The sequence below is a fragment of the Cyprinodon variegatus genome, unplaced genomic scaffold, assembly GCF_000732505.1.
Source record: "Cyprinodon variegatus isolate N-32 unplaced genomic scaffold, C_variegatus-1.0 Scaffold131, whole genome shotgun sequence".
Classification (NCBI taxonomy): Eukaryota; Metazoa; Chordata; class Actinopteri; order Cyprinodontiformes; family Cyprinodontidae; genus Cyprinodon; species Cyprinodon variegatus.
Genome location: NW_015150584.1, coordinates 267,609 through 287,336, shown reverse-complemented (window position 1 = coordinate 287,336; position 19,728 = coordinate 267,609). Strand labels below are relative to the sequence as shown.

Below are 19,728 nucleotides of genomic sequence, written 5' to 3'. Positions count from 1 at the left end.
ATCAAAACATCCAGTAGATGCACCATGTTCTATGTTAAAACACCCAGTCATTTTTAGGACATGAATGTTGCAAATAACCCTGTGCTGATATATTGATTCCAGTCCAAGGACACAAACAGCATGGTGACAGATGCCATGTTGACTGTTTAGTGTCTCATAGTGAGCAGATTGCCAAGCAGTGTACTAAATGACACTCAGTCTGATTCACCCAAAGTGAAATATGAACTATAATCTAAGTATGGACTCACTCAACCCTTTTTAAAGTTAGGTAATTGGAGTAACTGCAAAAAGAAGAGGACATCCCCTTTACTTCCTTTGCTTTTACATTCCAAATATGTTTTTAAGCTTACTACATGGTAAACATCAAAAGCTAAATATCAAAAGTTATATGTATATATCTATAGAATAAGCACAGAACAATAGAGTCATTGATAACTTGTTTGTGTACCATTGATAACATTGTGTACCTTGGTCGAAGAGTCGACTGAGGCTCCTCGTTGTAACAGTTCTTCTACTAATTCTTTGTGTCCCTCCTTGGCTGCCAGGTGTAATGCGTTGAGACCATTCTGCAGTATAGACATTAATGTAGGTTTAAACATTGGAACACTGTTATTAGAAAAACAAAACACTGATATAAATTAAATCTTTGGAGAGGTTGTTTGGTTTCTCCAACAACAACCTCTCCACAGACGGATGGTCCAGCACAGAAGAGTGACCTCCTCTGGACAAGACTCTGCAGTACATCTACACCTTGTGGACAGAGGACATTCTTTTGTGGACCAGAATTTTCACATTTTGGACAAAGAAAATAGGTGGTTTGAGAGGGGTGTGAAGGAAGCAATCTATGTTAAGAGAGAAAAACCAACCTTAAACATAGGGGGTGGAGTCAGACTCCAGCTCTCAAAAACCTACAATTCAGCAATTGAGTTGATTCCCTCCAGGTATCATCGCAACCCCTACCCCATTACAGTCGAACAGAGCACCTCACCTTCCCAGCCAGGTGAACAATCCCCTTTAACAACCCCCCTTTCAGAATCATAGAAAGGTTTCAGGTATTAGAGACAAATGGAACCAAACAACCCCTACTCTAAAGGGGCGGACCTGCTCCTCAGGTTCAATTGGCATTTTCTAAGCAAAAACAAGGCTTGTTTTTGGTCCACTCTATAAAGCCTCAAACTCAACTCATCCAGACATTTTGAAGTGAGAGAGCTTCCTGGATGAGGAGCGAAACGTCTTCAAACTTAGAAACGAAAAGTCCAGGGGATTGTTTTTTTGTTGTTTTTTTTTTAAATGACTATGACCTGAATGACTTAGAATCTTCACCAGCAGTGGAGAAGCTGCAAAGTTAGTGAATTATCAATTACAATGGGGAGTTTACAGAGTCAGAGGAAACATATTTGTGAAAAGTCGTTTAAAATCAAACAGTATTTTCTATAGAGGCACAACTAGATTTTAATAAATCTAGTTTAATAAAAATTGAAGCATCTAAACAGTGAGAAAGGCTGAAATTTTGGAGCAATTAGGAAATCTTAGAATAATCTACATTATCTACAGGGGACTCATGGACATTTTTGTTTTATTCATGCTAGCTGGGCTTATCCAGTAAATCCCTAAAATAAGACCAAAAAGATGGTTTAAAATATAATCTCCGTATAATTTTGTCTTTGGTTTAAAATAGCAGTTTAACACAGTTTCACAGCAACTCTCTCTCTCTCTCTCACTCATACACAGTCTGATGTCTTGCTATTGTAAATAGGTAATGGTCACTTACATGAGGAATCCCTGAAAGAAAAAACATTGAAAATTTTTATACTTTTTAAAACAAAATAAATAAAAAAAGAAAAGAATTCAGGACTGGCCTATTTTAGTTTCTGCAGTTCAAAGCACACACACACAAAAAAACCGAAAATATTTCCCAAAACTCCTAAGGGGAGGTTTTCCTTTAAAAGCCGACTTATTTTTAGTTTTGTCCTTCTTTCAGAAATAGCAAAATGAATCTGCAGTTTTGGAATTCTGGATTCGATCTGTCCTACATTTGTACATACATGGGAAATTTTTTAAAGGTATAAAATCATTTCTCTATTCTTTGACAGAAATTAGTTTTACAAAATGAGGTAAACTAAGTGTTACAATATAAAACAGAAATAAACTGTATCATGACGTGCATGGCTGTAAGTCTTCAATTCCTCAAAATCTATCTTAAATCTCTAATAGAAATAACACCCAACAACATAAGACATACAGAGGTATTGTTTTACCCTCTAGTGAACCAAACTATTTACTAGTCTAAAAAATGTTTTGGTCATGATTAATCCTGTGGGAAGTTATAATAACATACAATCTCTTTCCTGATGGGAAAATCTACATTTTACATCAAACAGTCCATTTGAAGCAGCAAAGTAAGTAACTATTGAAGTAACTACTTCAATACTTATTAATGTGAAGATTTTAGAGATAAAGTATCCGTTCTGTAGAAGAAACACATAAATATATATATTCTCTAACAAATAAAGAGAAGAATGCACCTCATCCTCTTTTTCATCCATTCTCTTTGATGCGTCTTCGGATCTGAGAAAGAATATATAGCCAAATGTTCACGCTTCAGATTCTTTGCTCTTTTAAATCCTCATTCCTCTCAGGCGCAGTTTCCCTTTTGCACCAGAGTGTCTTTTGATCTTCTCTAGTTTAATTTTCCTCCAGTTCTTCTGCATATACTACCCAAACCACTGCAGGCACAGACGTATAGATTACAGAAACAGGAGGAGCTTCTGGAGGTTCTTCGGGTGGATCTGATGTAGCAGAGGAGCCGTTATGTCGCTAAGGGCCTACATCTTGCACAGCATTGGTGTATGCAAATAAACACTGCCAAATAAAAAAATAGACACGTGCCTCACACCAGCTCCCTGACTTGTCAAATGTCAAACAGCCAGCAGGGGTTTAAAGTTTCTGCCCAGTCATAGGGAGCATCTGGGACACACACAGACATAGATAGTGGCCATTTTTAGGGGTAACTAATATATGTCAACCGCTCAACAAGGAAAAATTGGGCAAACATTGAAGGCAAAGGGTTCTTTAAGTGAAAAAATATATAAATTAGAATATGATGTGTACTGATTGATACGGAAACACAAAATTATTTCAAATGTCTTGGCGTAAGATGTTTTTTAAAATTGTATATTGTCTTTGTTCATCCAATTCAAATTATCTAAGAGAATTTAACTGATTCTGTCTTCCATTTACTAATATTAGAGAAGACAGAGAAGTTGTGTCAGTTCTAAAATGGCGGACGATGACACAGCAAAAAAAGAAAAATACTGCAACGTCTTTGTAGTGTTTCAATCACATTTAAACCATTATGTGTTCAGGCAGAAATGGGCAACAGACACACATATGTGTGCACTCTGCCACAGACTGATCTAAAGCCCCTTTTCCTCTCTGCGCTGAGCCATAAGCGAAAGCTTCATTTAGCTAATGGACAGCCTGCGTCACCAGTTCGGACAGAAACCGCTGAACTGTCCAACACAGATTAATATTCATCTGCCTTCTGATCGTTGACCTTTGTTATGATCACACATAAGTGGTCATAGTTAATTGGGGTGGATTTAAGGACTGGAGTGTCACTTGAGGATAAAATTTTGATGGCAAAAATAGGAAATGCAGATTAAAGAGCAATATCACTCACAGAGGATTAACACAGGGCAGATTAAAGGGAGATTCTGGTCATTGTACAGTAAGGACGAGAGAGCCCAAGCAAATAAAGCTGATTCATGCAGATTTTGTTACACACCAATAGTACCTTAGCAATTCTAAGATTATAAAAGTTTGGGAATAATATTACCCCTTTGTTATATATGTAGCCTTCATTCATTCAAGCAGTATGAGAGGTATCTTTGGGCCACTACAGCTCAGGCAGGCTAGAAATAAATCTCTTTCCTTCTCTTTTACTGACTTGGAAGGTCTTGTCTTTGGCACGAGTCACTGGGCTCCAGTGTGGTTGTTGCTTTCTAGGACTGAGTACTTCAATATGTAATAAACTCTTTGCTGGGATTTCAGCTTTGACAAGTTGTGTATTTTACAAATATAAAGACTGAATAAAACTGTTTCTGCAAAAATAGTCCTATTTTGTTATTGATAGCATACAAATAAACTAGGATTAGAGAAAATCCTTTTAACAGCCCTTCTAATAAAGCCTTCAGGGTTCATAGAAATTCATATTGGTCTTTATTATATGACCGTTGTGGCATTGTTTATATCATTATGGCAAAAAGATCTGATAGAATGATTTTCTTTATACGAATACCACAATACTGAATAAAATATAAAAAAATAAGAAAAAGCAAACAAAAAAATGGCATTTAAAAACGAAAATGCTGCTAAAATAATATACTATAGTAATGTTTATTATTAATATGAGAATGTATGGCCGTGGCTTTCAACAGATATTTACATGTACAGTATTGAATGAGCCTTGAGTCTTGCAATGTCAGTCAGACTAGAATCCTAACTGACGTAAAACAGGAAGAGATTTCTTGTTACGCAATGACAGAAACAAAATTATGTCTTTTTATGCATGCATGCTTTAAGCTCTATATGTCTGTGATTTACTATATTTTCTTGCTTTTATTTTTACACAAATATACATAAAGAGCCATTATTGAAACACCACTGAATGTTAATTAAGAACCAATTCACCTATTGAAGTTCCTAGCTCCAAAATACATGTTTCTTTAAACAAAGTATTTCTTTATTGAGTCTGTTCTCTTTAAATGATCATTTAAATAATCTGGTGTTTGCTAGTTAATTCGTAAGGGAACCTGCACTGCTAATGAGTTGCTCTAAAATGCAAACTCTTGTAATCTTTTGCAAACAATTTTTCCATAAAAAAAAAAAAAAAAGAAAGAAATCTGCACCCTTAAAAAAGTAATGCACTTATAACAACTGACTAAGCTTGGTTTGTGCTCGATGCATGTGCAACGTCTGTTCCTTTAAATTACGGAACTTTTGAACCGACGCCCCTATGCTGGATACACATATGTTCCACATAGAAATGAGACACAATGTCACCAGCTTTTATACTCTGTGCAACTTTTCCCTATTTACCCAACATTCTAGCCAACTCTAGGCATAGCATAGGTATTTTTTAACACTTTTAAAGCCTTCTTGTAGAGTAATCTTTTACCAAAAGTTTTTCAAAATCTGTTATCGTGGTGACATGTATGAGCTAAATAATAAGATGTTTATATTAGTCAACCCACTCCAGCAGAAGTTGCGGCTCGTGTTTTTCCATGGAGAGCTTTTCATTCAGTTACAAATTTTCCTAGGTATATTTCTACCAAAAATATTGGTAGTTCACCAAACTTACACACTGTTTTTAAACAATAGAAGTTTAGATGGAAGGTTTTTCAGTTATAAAACTCAGCTGAATGATAGCTTCTGCCATACACCAGAAAATAATAGAAATATATAAACTATAAAGAGTACGAAGCCCAGAATCAAGCGTAGTTTATTGGACTTTACCTCCCTTGACTCTTGCAGGGGCTCAGAGGAGATTTCAGGGATAATGTCAATCACATTTTTAGTCACCTGACAGCATCTCACATTTGGTCATCTGACCTGAAGAAATACCTTCAAAGGCATGGCTCTCGTGTTACAGGGTCTTGTGTTTGTGTGTCTGTATTTGTGTAGCCAGTCTTTCTCCCCGACCCCCAAAACAAAACCATGGTCCCCATGGTAACAAGCAGCACAGCAATGGGTGGGCATCTGTGCTCCCCGGCTACAAACCAATTACAATCCAGTTTATAAATATTTGCTGTTAATTCATGCCAGGATTCTGAAAGGCCAACAGCAACAACAACGCGGAATGTAACGCAGGAACTCACACACATAATACACATGCTCACGTAGGCCCACTCGATATCCATCTGTGGGTTGTCTTGTGACTGCGGCAAATCACAATGACACAGAGGGGTTGACAGAGCTACAAACAGAAGTACACCCCCCCACCCCACCCCCGGTAATACTCCCCCTTCTAGAAAAGAATGTGACTAAGTGTGGGGGGGGGGGGGGAAGCATCTGTCAGTGGGCCACAGACCCCTAATATGCTGCAGGGATTGTTGGGGGAAATGGGTGTGTTGTTTAGATGTGTTATTATGCAGAATGGCCCCATGTTTGTTTGGGTATTTATTAACAAAAGTAATTATTGTGATGCTTTTGCATGAGTGCAAAAGCTAGCATTAGCAAATAGTTTTTCACTTATGTACCTTTTGTTTTTTGGTGCAGCCGATTAAAAGATACCCAGTACAGGTTTTGGTACAATTGAAAAACTCATTAAATATTTTAAGAATAAATCATATGCTGCTTCAATTAATGTCTAATTCAAACATTTCCAGAGCCCCTGAAAACTAAAACTTATTTTGATGGGAGATTATGCAATAGACCAATAGAAAGTAGTGCATACTTTTAAAGTGGAAGGAATATATCTGAACCATTCTTTTTCAGTTCTATTTATTTATATAATATAGAAATGTGGGCTTTATAAATCGTATGTTTAATATCTGTCTGATGTTATTTTTAAAAGATACTTTTAATCTGACTCATCAGTATCATATGGACACATTTTCTGTTGTTGTTTGACCTGTTCAAATAGTCACAGTATGTAAGCTCTTTTTTTAAAACTTTGAATACCTGGTCAATATTTTGTGCATTTGTTCTAGTTCAGTTACACGTGCAAAATGTTCTTTCAAACTTGGCATTAAAGATTTAGGCCTTTTTAGGTTTGAAGGATGAAATCTCCAATATTTATAGATATGTAACAACTGTTGATCTCTTGTTTTTGAAAAACTGCCTGTGCAGTTCAAGATAAAATTCAGCAGCTTGTAAAATCTTGATTTAGAATATCACTGGCTAATATATTTTCTGACCAACATATGGTAACAAAGTGCTTGGAAAACAATACTTACTTAATGAGATACATTACATATGGCACCTTAGCTAAATTGTAAAACTATGCACCCAGCACAAAGCAAAAGAAACCTACACAAGTGAAACAGTTGTATGATTTGTTTTAAATAGTCTTACCTGGTTGCAAGTGCAGATGTCTACTCCATTTTTGAGGAATTCAAGGACTTTGTCAGTGTTGCCGGCTCGGGCAGCCCGAAGAAAACTGGTGTTACTGTCGGACTGTAGAGAAAGAGACATAAGTAAAGATAATACAAATCATCAAACCAACTTCACTTAAATGTTGTTTAAATAAATGATCATTTTTAAACGAAAAAGAAACAATAAGACATTATCATTACATTACATTACATTACATCATTGAAGAAATTACAGGGATTTAGGGCAGCAGAATGTCAAGAATCCAGTTCAATATTGATGCCAAATGCAATCACCTTTAAGGGTTAACTCACATTTTCTTCCCTGTTCTTCCCACAGCCTTTGTCCTTCTGTGAGCTTTAGCTTTCAGCAATAACCCTTTTAATCAGAGGTGGACCTCCAGGGCACTGAGATCACTTCCAACTGACCAGATCTGGCGCTAAAAGTGTATGATTGCTTGGGACTTTCCATGTTATAGACTATGAAATAAAAGCACCTTGCAGTGGCATTTATGCACATTGATATTGCATTGATGGCTGTGATTTCACATATTATAAATCTATACTTCAGTCCTATTAAAAGAAATTAAAAAGTGTAGTAATTTCATTAGCATACATCTGCATTAAGACATTGCTTCAAATGAGAAGGTGTTGTGCAATTTTGCAGAGGGTTGTAAGATAAGTCTGAGTAGGCCATTCTAAATTTAACTATAAAATCTGTTCAAAGCAGCAAAACACAAATTTACACCATGCATCTCTTCCATTGTCACTCCCACTGTTAAAATTAGAAATTTAAAACTCATTAGCTTAACTTTACAGCAAAAAGAAGCACTAACTGACGCAGACTGCTACTATCAAATATTACTTTCGCTCCTTTGAAAAAGCTGTTATACCTTGTGAACATTTTGTTATTCCGGCATGCTGCAATCACAATCTTGAAAGTAAATATTGAAAATAATATATATATTTTTTATAGATAAATGCGATATACAGTACCCTTTGTACCCTTTTTCAAGTTTATCTATTGAGACCATCCATGTCAGAGCTTTGAAGAAAAGTATTTTTCTATAAATAAAGTCAACTAAGTGATTATACTTTGTGGTCCTTACCCAGCATCACAATTCTGGTTAAAAACATTGACTGAGTTCACTTTAGAAATATTTGACCTCCTTGTTTTAGTTTTTAGGCAAACAATGTAGTATAAGCTTCTGCTGGATGATGTCTAAGGAGATATGAGCTTGTCAATGGACGAGGGAAATAAAACCACACCCCCTGTGTAAGGTCAGAAGTCAAACCTCCTAGATCCGAGGTCATCCCACAAATAAACAGAAACACCACTAGCAATGAGGTCAAAAATAGGCAGAACTCTGTTAGTACAGGACACCAGAAACAAAAGACATTAAAGCGACAGAGATTTTACTATTACTGCTCTTACCTGGAAATCAACATCCTCAGGTTTAGAGTCTGCAGACTGGTAGCATTCAGGTAGTTGGTTTGAATCACTATCACTTCCATCACTCTTTGAGTTTTGATCTGATCCACAGGATTTACAGGATGTGGAATTACCCATAGTAACCATTACATTTCTCACCTATACAGTACATGAAGTCCTAAAGTTGCTGACTGCACATCCTTTGGTAGAATCCTTCTCATTCTGCTTCGAGGGGTAAATGCGGCAAAAACTCACCAAATTCTTTATCCTAACTTTCAGAACCAGTTAAAATCAATAAATAACTCCATAATGACCTTATTATTTTTATAGCATTAGAAATTCCATGTTCCACAACTTAGCTTAGTCTCCGTCCAGCATGCATTCAAGGCCTTGGCCTGCCTGGTCTGCCTCTAAGTCTCTTTTTGCAGGTTAAGCTCTCCAGCTTTTGCTATTTTTAACATTTCAGATCATCAATTCTACCGTGTCCGCAGACCCTTGCAGCTTGAGGCCGGAGTTGGGTGGGTTGGGATGGTATGACAGCTGGGGTTAAGAATCAGAATATGGACTGCATTGCTTGTGGTGTTCCATAATACAACCCAAAGAGACCAGTTCTGATTTTTTGGAATAATTTAGACTTAACTGTTGTCATAACTTCACACAACTGTAAAGTGATGCCTTCAAATGTGTCTGTCCAATTTTCTTTTTTATTTCTGTGTTTTCCAGAGTCTTTCAATGTCTTTCTTTCAGTTATGATCTACATTAGGGTCTTCTCTATTTCAGCCATTTATGGGCTTTTGAAAACCCTCTTCACATTTCAATATAATTTTATCAAAGTAATTAAACATTCCCAGCCTACACTTTTATGGATTAAAGGTCTTGTTCTGGCGTTTGGATTTTTTGGTTTAACTTTGGGATTGTTTATAACAGCACTGTGTAAGTTTTGACCCATTTAAGCTTTATCAAATGATTTTTAGGTCAGCAGTGAGTACCCATGCTCTGTGCTTCCTTCTCAAAAACTCGCCAATGTAACTTGAGAAGAGGGTCGAATATATGGCTGTAAGTGTCATGCGACCTAGACTGCCACTTTCCGTCAGCGTGAGCTATGCTATGCTAGAAGTTATTGTTAGACAACAAAACAGATGTGACACAATAAATAGAAAAGAACAATTGGGCAGGGGAATGAGTTCAGTTAAAAGGTGATGGGGGGACTGGCGGCCTAGTGGTTAGGGCATAAAGCATAGAGCTTGGAATCATGAGGTTCTCAGTTCGAGCCCCACTTCCACAGACTGCCACTCTTTGTCTCTGAGCAAAGACCATTAACCCCCTATTGTTCCCCGAGCGCCCCAGGATGGCAGCCCACTGCTCCCCAAGCGGATGGGTTAAATGCAGATGTACATTTCTAGAATGTGAACTCAATAAAGTTCAGTTACTGTTATCAGCGACATTCCATCAAAATGGTACATTAATTCTTGCAAGAATGAGAAAAGACAAGCATACAGTCAAACCAGTGTCGCGTTACTCATTTTTTTAGCTCCTTCAGAGTGTAGCATAACTATTAGCGTAATATCTGATTGTGATACTTGATACTTGTGATTAGAATTTATTATTATTAAACCAAATTATATTACAGCTATCTTTCTTTATTACGCTACGTTATCATGATTGTGTGTGACCTTTATGATCTTAACCAGTAAAAATATACATAAATTGGGCTTATATGGCCAGTTCAACTGTGAAACTGGAGACTTTACTCAAAATATAATTTACCACCAAATATTTATCCAAGAAGTTCTTCGCAAATGCAATCCTTAACTAGAGATAGAACAGTGTATTCGGCTGATATTTTGGACTGATATTGATATTTGTTTCCTTGCATCAGAATAAGCCATGCAATTCCTGATTCATTAGTACATTCAATAGCCTTGCCTTGAGATCAAGTGAAGCGCTTGTATTGTCACTTCTTTAAACTATCCAGTGTTAATGTTTTGATTGATTTGTGTATAAATGTTTATCTGTGCAGCTTTTGTTATAATTGTGTCATTTCTATAATGTAAATGAAGGAAGAAAACAAAATATTGGCTTCAAAAATTTGACCCCCAAAAAGCAAAAGCAGATATTGGGAACTGGTTATACTGATGTCCAAATAGTATCGGCATCAGCTTTAAAAACCTGTACAGGTAACTTTCTATAATATTGCTGATAAATGTGGTTTAATACATCATGCTGCTCTGTTTAATATGTAATTGTCTTTCTCAGATTATCCTGATCATATTTCTTAGATTAGACAAAAACAAACGAAAGTAGTCATACTCTTGGCTTAATTGCTCATTTCATTCACCTGTCTAATTCTGCTCGGTTTCTTGTTGCTGCTCATCTGATCCACCTGCTCATGGCTCTATTTAAGCTGCCTCATACCAGTCATCAGGGCCATATTATTCTCTTGTACCAGTGAGAGAGGGTGTCCAGCATTATCTTAAAGTTTCTGATTAACTGTTCTGCCTCTCGACCTCTGAGCCTGCCTGCTCATGTTATGATTCTGTTTGCCTGACTAGTCTTCGGAGTCCTGCTGGATTCTGCCCATTAACCTAACCTGGGACCCCTGTTACAGACCTGAATTTCCCTTCGGAAACTCTTCGGACCTCTGATCTTCTAGTTCTTAATCAACGTCCTCCACACCGGCTTTGAGTTCACCCTGTGGATAATCCTGCCTACCTTCGTCTGCTCAGTTCTGATCTCATGTCTGTCCTCCGAGCACACAGCGGAGTTCTACACCAGCGTCTGGCACTCTCTGTGCAGCAACAGCTGCGTCCTGTCAGCTACTTCTTGATAATCATCCTCTGTCAGATTATCATGGCCACTAACCTGTGTTTCCTTACTCCAGAGGTTCCTGCTTTAGAGCTGTTACTGTCCAGCTGTTACTGCAGATCTGCAGCCCTGAATACTGGATCCTCTGTTCTGAGCTTGACAAAAGTATGATATAAACTCGAGTTGTTTATAACTGATCATTTTTTCTTATTACTGGGCTTTAAAGGCCTCGGGGCTTTTGATATTCCTCATTTTGCAATTAGAATTATATGATTCATATTTTGAGCATACATATAATTGTACTTGAAAGTTTACAAAACCTTACATTAAAGACAGAAAAAAACAGCTGTCAGTAAAATAAAATAAAATGGAGAAAAACAATAAACAATTATTTTACTTAATTAAAATCTTGGTTATATTGGTATGAAACCCTGATACTTTATGGCAATCGTATAATTAATAACTCCTACTCACTCATGTCCAGCTAAAATACTCTGCTACATAAACAGCATTTAGACATATTGGAGGGTTTATCTACAGTACTTTCAAACAAACTAAGTCAAATGCTCAGTCAGGAAACAACATCACAGAACTTTAAACTGCAAAGATTTTACCTGACGTTTAGCCTTTTCCCGCTTCCTTTTCCTCCTCTCCCTGGCTTTCTGCAGAGCTCTATATTCTGGATGTTGCTCAAGCTCACGGGCCTTCTTCAGATGGGCAGCTGCATGTGCCATGACTTCACCCCTTTGACTTTTTTGTCACAATCAAAAATGGTTTCACAACAAAAAACGTTTCAAGCTATGTATTAATATACATAAACAAGTCGAGTGGCTCAATAGAAGTCTTTCTATCGTCAGACAGAAATATCTGAATTAATCAGAATTAAGTTATTACAAAAATAATTAAACTGATGCTCATATTTCTTTGAGTTAGATCGTTTTTTCTTGTTGTTATTCCTTTTTTGTTGTTCTTTTTTTAATTCTTGCTTTATCTTTTTTTTTTTCAGTTCTTTTCCTACAAGATCCAGGATGTTATTTTCTAGCAAAAAAAAAACAACAAATTTTGCAATCTGTTAGAGGTCCAGACTTTCAGAAGAAAATGTCCAATGAAACTCAACAAATAAAAATCATCTATTCAGAGGAGCACCAGCATTAGAACTGAGCAGGGCTGGTGAATGGTTCGAAAAATTACGCATCCTCACACTGATGGCATAGAGCACCACACACACAGATACTCGTACATCCACAGGGAAATGATCCCGACCAGATGTGCATACAAATCTCAGTGAGTGTGAACAGCTGCAGCTGTAAATCCCCTGTTATTGTGCAATTTGTATGTGTGTGTCAAGTGTGAACATTTTAGCATCTAATGTGAATGTTAGTGGACATGTGACTTACAGTCAGCAGAGATGTGTGTGGAAACAGCCAGCTCACTGCTGCAGCACCAGCTGCAATAATGTTCCATGTACAGAGAAAAAAATGACACAAGGGAAAGAAAGCAGGATGCCCATTTAGCAATGGCATCATGACTAGCATACAGATCTCCCCCCTCTGTCATTTCCATCTTAATTGCTCAGATATTCCTCTCCTATACGTGAAATTGCAGCTTTACAGAAGGCACAAAGTTAAACTAAGTTTGGGACTAAAATGCAAATACAACATTATTTTGAAAAAAAAAAAAAGATCAAGAAGAATGAGTATGAATATTCTTTATAAATCCAATTGTAAAAACAGGACACATTCTAACATTTTTAAATATCAGCTACTCTTTAAAAAAATCTAATATTACAGCCTCCCTAGAGCAATGCAGAGGATGCTTGCAGTTTGAAATTCCAGCACAAGGGACAGGGACACCTTCTCACACCTCTATTTCTGTTCACACATTCTTCCTGACGTTTTGCATGCGTGGACATCAACAGCATCAGCAACATATTTTCCCGTAAGCTACCATGACACGAGCCAGACGTGCTGAATCACATGCCTGTCTACCAGGCATATGATGACACCACTGGTTGAAATGTTTAATACCAGTAAGCTGATGATAAGTTACACTGCAATCATGCTGACTTTTTGTGAATGTACACTTTTCCTGTACCGCTCTCTGCTGGTGAGAGGGGCTATTGCAACATGTGAATACTAAATTAATCCAGGAGTCAGAAGCACGTATGGAAAATGTAGTACAGCATAAGCTTGCTGAGTTCCGTTTCAATCATACTAGCTGAAAAATATTCTCATTCTTTTATGAAAGTCATACAGTTAAATCTCATACAATTATGACAAATAAAAAAATCACTTTTTAGCCCCAAACCTGTTAATTTAGACCATTTTTACTTTGCGTTAATTAAATAATCATTTTTTTTATTTAAATGGGGTACTTCAGAAATGCTAGTCCATTTTGATTACAATGCAAATCAGTTTCAATATCAGTGAATGAAGACAATCTATGATCGTCAATTTTTAAGTGTTTCCAAAGATAGTCAGTTGATATAGATCTAAACTTTGTCGAGGCCCTTCTAACATATCAATTTGTTGTTTCTTCCAAACCATTCCATTGCAATCGTACATAATCTTAAATATGTTGCTTAAAGAGACAGCCAGAGTGGCAGTCTGTGGGAGTGGGGCTCAAACTCAGAACCTCAGGATTCCAAGCCCTAGCCCCTAACCACTAGGCCACCACTCTCCCACTCCAACCTTTAACAATTGTGGCTAAAACATTGTTTAATGAGGAAACTGAAACCTCAGTAGTTCAGCGCAGATGCGTCTATAAGCCTGTAGCCTGTTTTCCTGAATTTCCTTTGGGGCGGACATTCCAGCACTATTTGGCTCATGTGAAGTCAAAGGCAACCACGTTGAATAGGTTCAACCTATTAACCAATCAAAGCGATATATTCAAGATGGATTTTGTGGATATTCAGTATTGACCAGTATTCAGCTCAACTCAGACATCAATCGCAACTCTATGTAAGGTAAGAAAGTAAAAAACAAATAAAAAAAAATAAAAATGTAAAAGTTGTCCAGTTCAAGCATGAGCTATGAGGATGAGCTGAAGAGTGCTGCAGTTTTGGGTTTTGGTCACAGGAGGCAGCCCTGTTTGCTCTAAGCTTTGCACTTGAACACTGGGCTCTATGTACACCTACACTACTTCCTAAATTTAAAGAGCATTTTTGGTTTCCTGTGTTTTTTTTTCTACTGGATGAACTGATTAATCCAGGTGTGCCTGACCGTTGTAACCATGGCCAGGCACACCTGGATTAATCAGTTCATCCAGCACATTGTAACAATGAATACAAAAACACATGCAAAACATATTTATGTAGAATGTACTATAACAGATTTATAATTTATCAACTACCCATTGATTTTAGTTTACAAAGTGGTTTTCTTTACTTTTGGCTCTTGCCTGCTTATCAGGTGGGTTTTTTTATTGTAGGAATTGTGCCGTCTCTGTGTTGACCTTTGATGCGACCCGTCCAGGGTGTACCCCTCCTCTCGCCCGTAGACAGCTGGAGATAGGTACCTGCCCCCCACGCCATCCCGCATGGGATAAGTGTGACAGGAAATAGATGGAGGAATTGTGCCTGTTTTAGGAAATAATCACACAACCAATTTTGGTAGAGACCTAGATTCACCAAGGAGTCATCAGTGAGGTGTTGATCACAAACACAGTTCTATGGGTTTGGAGTGTGTTTCCAAAATAACATTTCTGGCAACTATGGGCTTCTATAGGAAGGGTGAACAAAGTCAAGACGTTGCACAGCTGAAAACACACTTTTGAGACTTTGATATTATCTATAGCTAAAAGATTACACTGGATATTAAGAGCTTAAGGAATGCACAATCTATTAAAGGAGCAATAAGTCATAAATCATTATTCAAGATTGAAAGACAAAACAACGGTATGTGAAGAACTAAAAATATCTTTTTAGATTATGTGACATCTCACATCATCTTTCTGTGTTTTTATGCATTCTGTGTTTAGAAGCCAGACTGGCTGCTCCTATATGTACGTCCCTGTTAACAGCTGCTACTCAGAGCCAAGCTCCCCTTTGGCTATAAAATGCCAGCAGAGCAGTGTGGCAAAATGGCTGGGAGTGCATCCAGTGAATCGAAACAATCACAACCATTGGACAAAATGAAGTTCTCTTTCCAACAACGTTATAAAGCTGAGGTTGCAGCTGGAGTTGAGGTGCATAGAGAGGAGTGTTGCTTGTTACAAATCTTACTTGGGTTACATACAGTGCTCAACAGAACCACCTGAGGTCAAATATCACTTATTGCTCTTTTCAGTGTGGATTTTAAAATCAATAATTGACATAGTTCCTCCCAGAAATCCAATGTATTTGTGATGCTAGCTTTAAAAGTCCCCTAGAGCGGGACAGTAGTAGATGAAATGTTTTTTTGATGTGTAATGTTGTTGGCTTTCCACAGCGAAATGCTAAACTAGGGTGAGCCAGGATGAGGCTGGAGGTTTAAGCCCCTGCTTTACCTAGACAGCTCCTAAGAGTCAGACTGGATCAGGAAGCCTGATGAGCTTAGTAGACTTCACCTCTTTCTAAACTATTTAACACCCATTGTTGCAAATATGCAACAAACCCTTTGTATTATACACACAGCCAAGAAAGCATGTGCATTCCCTCAGTCCAAGTTATAATGTGAACCAAGGAGAATTGGCAAGCTCTTATTTCCATTACAAATAAAAATAAACCAGTAGGATGTTTTATTTGACATACCACCAATGTCAACAGCTATAAATGCAGTGTTAGGGGTGTGTTTTGATTACTCGTGAATTGCAACTACCGGTATAAAGAGTTTTCTTTTTTCCATATCTGTTAGTGTTAACTGCTTTTGAATTGAAAACGCCTCCTAAATGGGAAGGGAAACCTCTTCAAACTTTGAAAACAAAGCCCAGTGGTTTGTTTTTTTATTTTGACCTTGATGACTGAGAATATTAACCAGCATAACTGCTTAAAACTTCTAAAGGTGCTTTATGTCGATCTACAGTGGACCAATAAATACACTTTAAAGCATTGAATTTAACTCCCAGGGACTTTAATTAACACTTCAAAATTGGCAGTGGGCTAATGACTTTTATAAATTACCTTTGGAAATAATGATGACAATTAGGAATATAAATGCAAATATAGTAGGGTGTGTGTTATGTGTTTCCATCCATTTAGGATTCAGATTACAGACTGAAGATTCTGAAGCTACGATGAGTTTCGGTTTCTCTTGCTGTAGCAAAGTGAGTTAATGCTCTTCTGTGCACTTTATAGATCCAAAGGCTTTTATTTGGTCCATTAGACTCAAATGATAGATAGAGATGAGAAACTCAAGAACCAGCGTGTGCAACCAAGCATCTACCTTTACAAGTGTTGTAAACTCTAAATCTATAAGGCCATGAGTGCATTCAGGAGCCTTAACACACCCACAGATGCAGCTTGTTTACCAACAAAGGGCAAAAAACCAACACGGTTTAAATAGATTAGTTTAGGCTGGTAGAGTCTGTCCAAATTTTTTCGCAAAAGAATTTGAGCTTTTTTAATGAGGAAATAAGTTTTTGCACAGCTTGATTGATTGCTCATAAACAAGCAACAATCCTTTTAGAATGTGTCTAATTTACAAGAACTTAGTAACAAAGCACAACCTATAAGATTCCACAAAGATAGTTCTGCACAAGATGAAGCAAAACTTCCCTCAAATGAGGAAGAATATATTTTTAAAATGTTTTATTTCTTCTTTGTGATGAAATGAAAGCTTATTTTTGCTTTCAAACACTTAAAAATCTTTTGGAAGAAGCTGTTTGTCTGCCAGCTAATGGAGCTGCAGTGCTGACAAGTGAAGTTTTCCTTGCAGAGGTGAGCCTCATGTAATGTATTGAGCAGTTAATGGATGGATGATCTTTTCTTTCTGAGCAAGTCATTTTGATTCCTTGGAGCTTCTATGTTTTGTTTTGTTAAAGTTTTCTGCAACGTGTTATATGCCTCTCCCAGTTATATATATCTTTTTGGTTTTTTTTGTTAGTAAATGTATCTAATTCAAACCTAAAGTTATGTTGGTACATCATAAAAAAACAAACAGTTTTGTCCTTTTCCATATAGAACATAATGTGAAAAAATTATGCATTTTTTTGGATTTCCTTTGCTATGTCTGGCTCTTTGGGCGAAATGAGAAACTGCCGCTGGGCTAAAAAGTACAGACAAAGGACTGTCTCTGTAACCCACATAAAACTATCTGACTTATACATCAGTTTATTAGATGCTTTTGCAATGAATTGGGTGAGTAGTGAGAGCCAAACAGACTTTTTGGGGGTTAAAGCATTAAAGCAACAGGAGCCAAAAAGGGAATCTTTACAAAGAAAGGAGTGTGAGGTCAATCATGGTTTAAACACTAATTTAAAAGAGTTAACTAAAAATGTGTCTTTTATCATGTGTCCGTGATTGGTGTATCTTTACAACTGAATAGTCAGACTCACATTCAGGTTGCATGTTAGTGCTTTATCATCCAAGGTGTTTCATAATTTATGGTGGTGAGGGATTAAAGTGGGAAGAGAATATCAGGAGGTGCGTGATGGTTTTAAAAGGGTTTAATGATATAAACAAGAAACTCAGGAACAACAGAACCGCAAGATGAGCAAGGTGGAAATGACGAGGCTCAGATAAAATGGAAACTGAAGACACAAGCTTTGAATAACAAAGGGAGTAAGTGGGGACAGATGTGAATATTTAGCTGAAAATACAGACAGGTGTGAACCATGATGGTCATGCATGGGCTAAACCGGCCCATGCATGACCAAACCATGGTTCTGGGCAGCAAGGTTGGCAGTGTGGCATGCTGTTTATGGTGGGTTTCTCTCTGCTTTGATGGCACTCTGCCATAAGAAGTGGGAGAGGAGGGGAAGTGGTTGAGTTGACCAGTTCCTGGAAGCAGAATGACTAGCCTGAGCCCCAGAATGCTAACCTCCACTCCTCCTCTTCCAAACCTGGGTGTGAAATGTTCTCAGCCTTCCTCAGGTGCTGAAAATGTGTTAGTGTTTCTTCCTGTGCTACCTTGTCTGGTCCTACTGCCATTCTTTGACATGTTGAAGGACTAAAGTGGGATCATGGAAATCTGGAGTTGCAAAACGGTGATGATAAGAACCAGAAATTAGGTAGCAACAAAATTATAGGATGATAAAATTACAATGATTAAAAAGTAGGAATTTTTTCTTATTTTCCCCCACATTTTTGAACCCTCACTAGCACCCACCTGCAGCCCCACTTTGAAAAACACTGTTTAAACCTATGTCATGGTGTTGGACCAACTTTGTTCTTTCATTTAATGAAACTTCAGGTCTGATAGTATGTTGCTTTTTCTAAATTTAACATTGGTATGGTTTTACAACACTTTGGGCTTCGGAAATATTTTAACAACTCTGATCAGCAGGAGAAAAGAAACTCACAAAATCAAAAATCCTGCATGTATTCACATATTTGACCATGTATTCAACAATTTCCCCCTCCTAAATTAAATAAATGAGATGTCATACAATCTCAATAGCAGCTCAAACAACGTACAGGAAGAGATATTATGGACAGGCTTATGTCAAGTCATCTGGCAATTTTACTGCTTTACGAAGGTCAGAGCCATAAAGTGAATTGTACATACAGTCTCTCCCTCTCTCTTCTGGTTCCTCGCTAAACTAAATCATCCAGGGTCAAATTCAATAGCAAATACACACAGCAAGTAATCAAGAATCAAAGCAGACCACACCCAAACAAAGCCAGTAAGCATTCTGAGATGGCTGGGGAGGGGCATTTATACTGTAACCTTGGTGATGTAACATTATATGCCCAATGAGAAAATGAAGTGAAAACAGAAAAAAAATAAAGTAACCACAATATCTGAAGGTACACTTCTAGATAAAAAATATATTTAGTAAAAAACAAAGCAGCTCTATTTGTTGTTCACTGCAAGAACTATCTGTAACAACTAGGAGATGGACAGATATACAAGAAAACAGTAAAGCTACATTGATTATTTACTAACAAAAGATACATTTAAGAATGAAAATAATCTTAATGGGGTCATAGCATGATTCTATAGGGTATTTGCTACTGGTCCTTAGGTCTCTGAATAGGGTGTGTAGTATTGGTTGGGCTGAAAATGGCATATTTGTTGTTCTATGAGCCCTAATGCAAGCCTGGTTAGAAGCCCCAGAATGAAACGACAGGTTTTCTTCCTTTTATGGTATGCTCATGAATATTTAGATGAGCTGTGCGCTGATTGGTGGATTTACAACGAGCAAAGCTGCTGAGCAAAGACGGGATTTTTGTCGACTGCAGTGCAGCAGAACCAAGCTGGTCCGGGAACTCCGGCGGACAGGGGGAGGGAGCCAGCAACCGAACCCGACCCTGTGATG

At 37.4% G+C, this 19,728-nt stretch overlaps 1 protein-coding gene across 2 annotated transcripts in view; it reads right to left on the bottom strand.

Moving 5' to 3' along the window:
* The window catches only part of ank2 (ankyrin 2, neuronal), an 82,517-nt gene that overhangs the window by 53,850 nt on the left and 8,939 nt on the right, over positions 1-19,728 (bottom strand). For both annotated transcript variants that reach the window (XM_015376205.1, XM_015376204.1), the window contains exons 2-3: positions 7,078-7,179; positions 468-566 (exon numbers count right to left, since the gene is read on the bottom strand). In XM_015376205.1, coding sequence (XP_015231691.1) covers positions 468-566; positions 7,078-7,179 — 201 coding nt within the window. The remainder of the gene's footprint in view (positions 1-467; positions 567-7,077; positions 7,180-19,728) is intronic.